The following is a 3,072-nucleotide window of genomic DNA, read 5'->3' as shown; positions in this document are numbered from 1 at the left end:
TTGTCATCCTTTTCAGATACATTAATTTAATTAAACAACCTTATGTCCTATATGCTAAAGGAATTTGCTTGAATATCCGAATCATCTTATAAGATCATTTCTCATTTTTCAATACAGACTAGGTCATTTCAAGAAGGGCACACACATTTTTATTCAAGTTGGATACATGCCCTCTTTGGGAGTGAATCTTTTTTTTTTTTTTTTTTAAAGCTTTACTACCTTCAATTGAACCTTTTTAATCAATAAGTTCTTCTAGAGAAACTGAAGTCCAGTTCCTTGTTAGAAAAAAACAAAAACACATCTTCAAAAAGTCAACAAACAGAACTTTCTTTCATATGAACTTTGTCCTTCAGGTGAGTCTCCTCTGAACCTTTTTTTTAGTCAATGTCTTTTCTATATCCTGTTGGACATGATCCTCGTGTTGAGTCTTCTAAAAAACGACCTACTTTTGGACAGTTTAAGCTTCTTCTTCCAGTCCGTGTTCTTTTTTTTCTGGTAAACACTGTCCCAGCTGTACTCCTCCTCATTTCCCACCCAGGGTACCCAGGCGCCTCCATTCAGGTGGGGGTCAGCCCGTGGGTCCTCTGATGGGTACCGAACTGGCACTGCAGTGCGGTTGTAGTAAACCAGTCTGGCTAACAACTCTTTGACAACATCTGGTCTCTGCTCGGAAAGGTCAAAACGTTCATAGGGGTCTCCGGATATATTGAAAAGCCATACTGATTTCCGGGGTTCAGTGTGTCGCTCCAGGTTCCACCAGCTGCTGGGGAAACCAGGAAGCATCTGTGGTGGTGTCCAGTCTCCGTAACCAGGGTCTCCTGTCAGGAGTTTCCAGTCTCCAGCTCGTATGGAGGCCTGCACGGCTGTGTTCCAAATCCCATATCCTTTCTGCAGCGAGCCACTGCGAGCATGATTATACAAAGGGTCAATGTTGTGGAGGATCTCCAATCTGGGTGACTCCTTCCCCTCACTGATGGTTTCCCAAACATTATACCCATCCACCCCCTCAGTCAGGGACTCATTGCCACCTGCTAATCCCACCAGTGTTGGGTACCAGTCAGTAATGTGCACCAGGGCTTTACTCACCCTTCTCTTCTTCCTCAGCAGAGGGCTGTGGGACGACCCCAAACCACGAACACCCCCTTCCCAGTAAGTGCCTTTACGTCCTCTGAGTGGCCAGTTACTGCCACCAGACAAAGGCTGGCCACCATTGTCAGTCGAGAAGATGACGACACTGTTCTGGTAGTAACCATACTTGCGGAGGGCATATGTTATATTCCCGGCACCGCCTCATCTACCGTTGAGACCATAGCAGCATACTTCCTGCGGGCCACGTTACCCAGCTCGCGGTATGGATAGATGTACTCCCGCGGGACTGCAGGGGTGTATGGACAGCTTGGAAGGAGAGGAAAGATAAACAGCGGCTGGGACTGAGGATCATGGGTTGCAAGGATTTTGCGGACTCTCTGTGTGTACAGATGGGTGGAGTACTTGCCCTTCTGATCCCAGGCTACTGTCTCCCCCTCATGGAGGTCAAAGCCACACAGCCCAGGTCCATCACAGGAGTTGTAGGTGTAGTAGTTCACACTGCCCGTTAAGGAGCCAAAATATGTGTCAAAGCCACGGCGAGTGGGCAAGCACTCCTTCTTGTAGAAGCCTAGGTGCCACTTGCCTACCATGTGGGTGGAGTAGCCGAGCTGCTGCAGCCTCTGGGGAAGGGTGACATGATCAAAGGGCAGGCAGTTAGGTTGGCGGGGCCGGATGATGGAGTGCTGCAGGCCAGTGTGAATTTGGTACCTGCAGAGTTAAGATTAAGATTAATGTCAGAGGGACAAGTGTGTTATCAATAATCTGAACCAACAGATGATCAGATACAGTAATTACACACAGAGAGGGATGGGGAGGGGAGGGGTTAAGATTACTCCCATTTCCTCCCTCAACTTCACGTTTGATTAACCTGTTGAGAAAAAATCCAAAACTTCCATTAACATCTCAACATGTTTCTACTTCTTCTATGATTAAATAATAATCAACCCAAAAAAAGTGTGCAAAAGTAAATACTCTGTCATCAGGTCCTAATTACTTAATAATTGTCATACTCTCATATTCAAGTTGATATTGACATTGTGATTTTAAACCTTATTTCCCATTCAAATTTCAAACAAGCCAGCCAAATTTTGATCACAGATTTCTATCGATTTCTTTGGATTTTAGAGTACATGTATCGCTTTGGGGTGCAGCTTAAGATTGCAAGGCAAAATAAATGAACATGCTTTTATCAGATAATATATGCACTTACACTGCGCTTCTCTTTTATTCAGTGGTCATTAACAATAAATCAGCATGTTTTAAAATATTGGATAAAACATTATATAGGCTATGATACAAACTAAAACGTATTAGTATAATAAATCACAGAATAAATAATTGTTTTAAAATGTTTAAGAAATCCAGACACCAAGAAGCAGTCAGATCAGGTCAGAGTAGCCTACAAGCACTTTACCTGCCGGTGATGAATTGGCTGCGGATGGGGTGCAGATGGGCTGGATGTAGTAATTCTCCAGCTTCACACCGTCCGCGGCCAGTTTATCAAGCGCCGGTGTCCTGATGTCAGAGCTGTGATAACCGATGTCGTTGAACCCCTGATCGTCTGTCAAGATAAAGATGATGTGAGGAGGCTGGGGGGACTGGAGACGCGTCCCCAAATGTCTGAACGGGCTCGTTTTCCACCTGATTAGGACTCATCAGGTCCCAGCTCAGGTATCCGAGGCTGAGCAGACTCATCATGGAGAAACCGGTCAGGGCTGTCGTTGCCATTGTTCTTCTATTAGTCAAACTATCGAGCATTAAATATACTGTCACCAAAGCATTGTGCAGTGAGGTAAACTTCGTGAGAGACGCGCTATCCTCTCATCTGATGTTGCGCCTGAAGAAAGCAAACTTAACTGTGCCGTCAGCTAGGCCTACACCTCCATCCTTAATGCCCCTCCAAAAATGCTTCAGCCTCGTTTGAAAACATTTTTCTTGCCCTAGTGGTCCCATTAACCCCGCCCATTTGCCTTTCAGCCTCAC

The 3,072-nt window shown here is 45.3% G+C and overlaps 1 protein-coding gene across 1 annotated transcript; it reads right to left on the bottom strand.

Annotated features, from left to right (window-relative positions):
- Positions 1–377: 377 nt before the first annotated feature.
- LOC133986087 (arylsulfatase I-like) lies at positions 378–2,817 on the bottom strand. The gene is given in 7 exon segments (XM_062425864.1): positions 378–1,281; positions 1,284–1,375; positions 1,378–1,411; positions 1,413–1,797; positions 2,504–2,528; positions 2,531–2,684; positions 2,686–2,817. Coding segments are annotated over 7 exon segments (1,710 nt in total). The 3' UTR covers positions 378–393.
- Between the last annotated feature and the right edge of the window lie 255 nt (positions 2,818–3,072).

Source organism: Scomber scombrus, chromosome 9 (assembly GCF_963691925.1).
Source record: "Scomber scombrus chromosome 9, fScoSco1.1, whole genome shotgun sequence".
NCBI lineage: Eukaryota > Metazoa > Chordata > Actinopteri > Scombriformes > Scombridae > Scomber > Scomber scombrus.
This window is presented reverse-complemented; position numbering and strand designations above follow the sequence as displayed.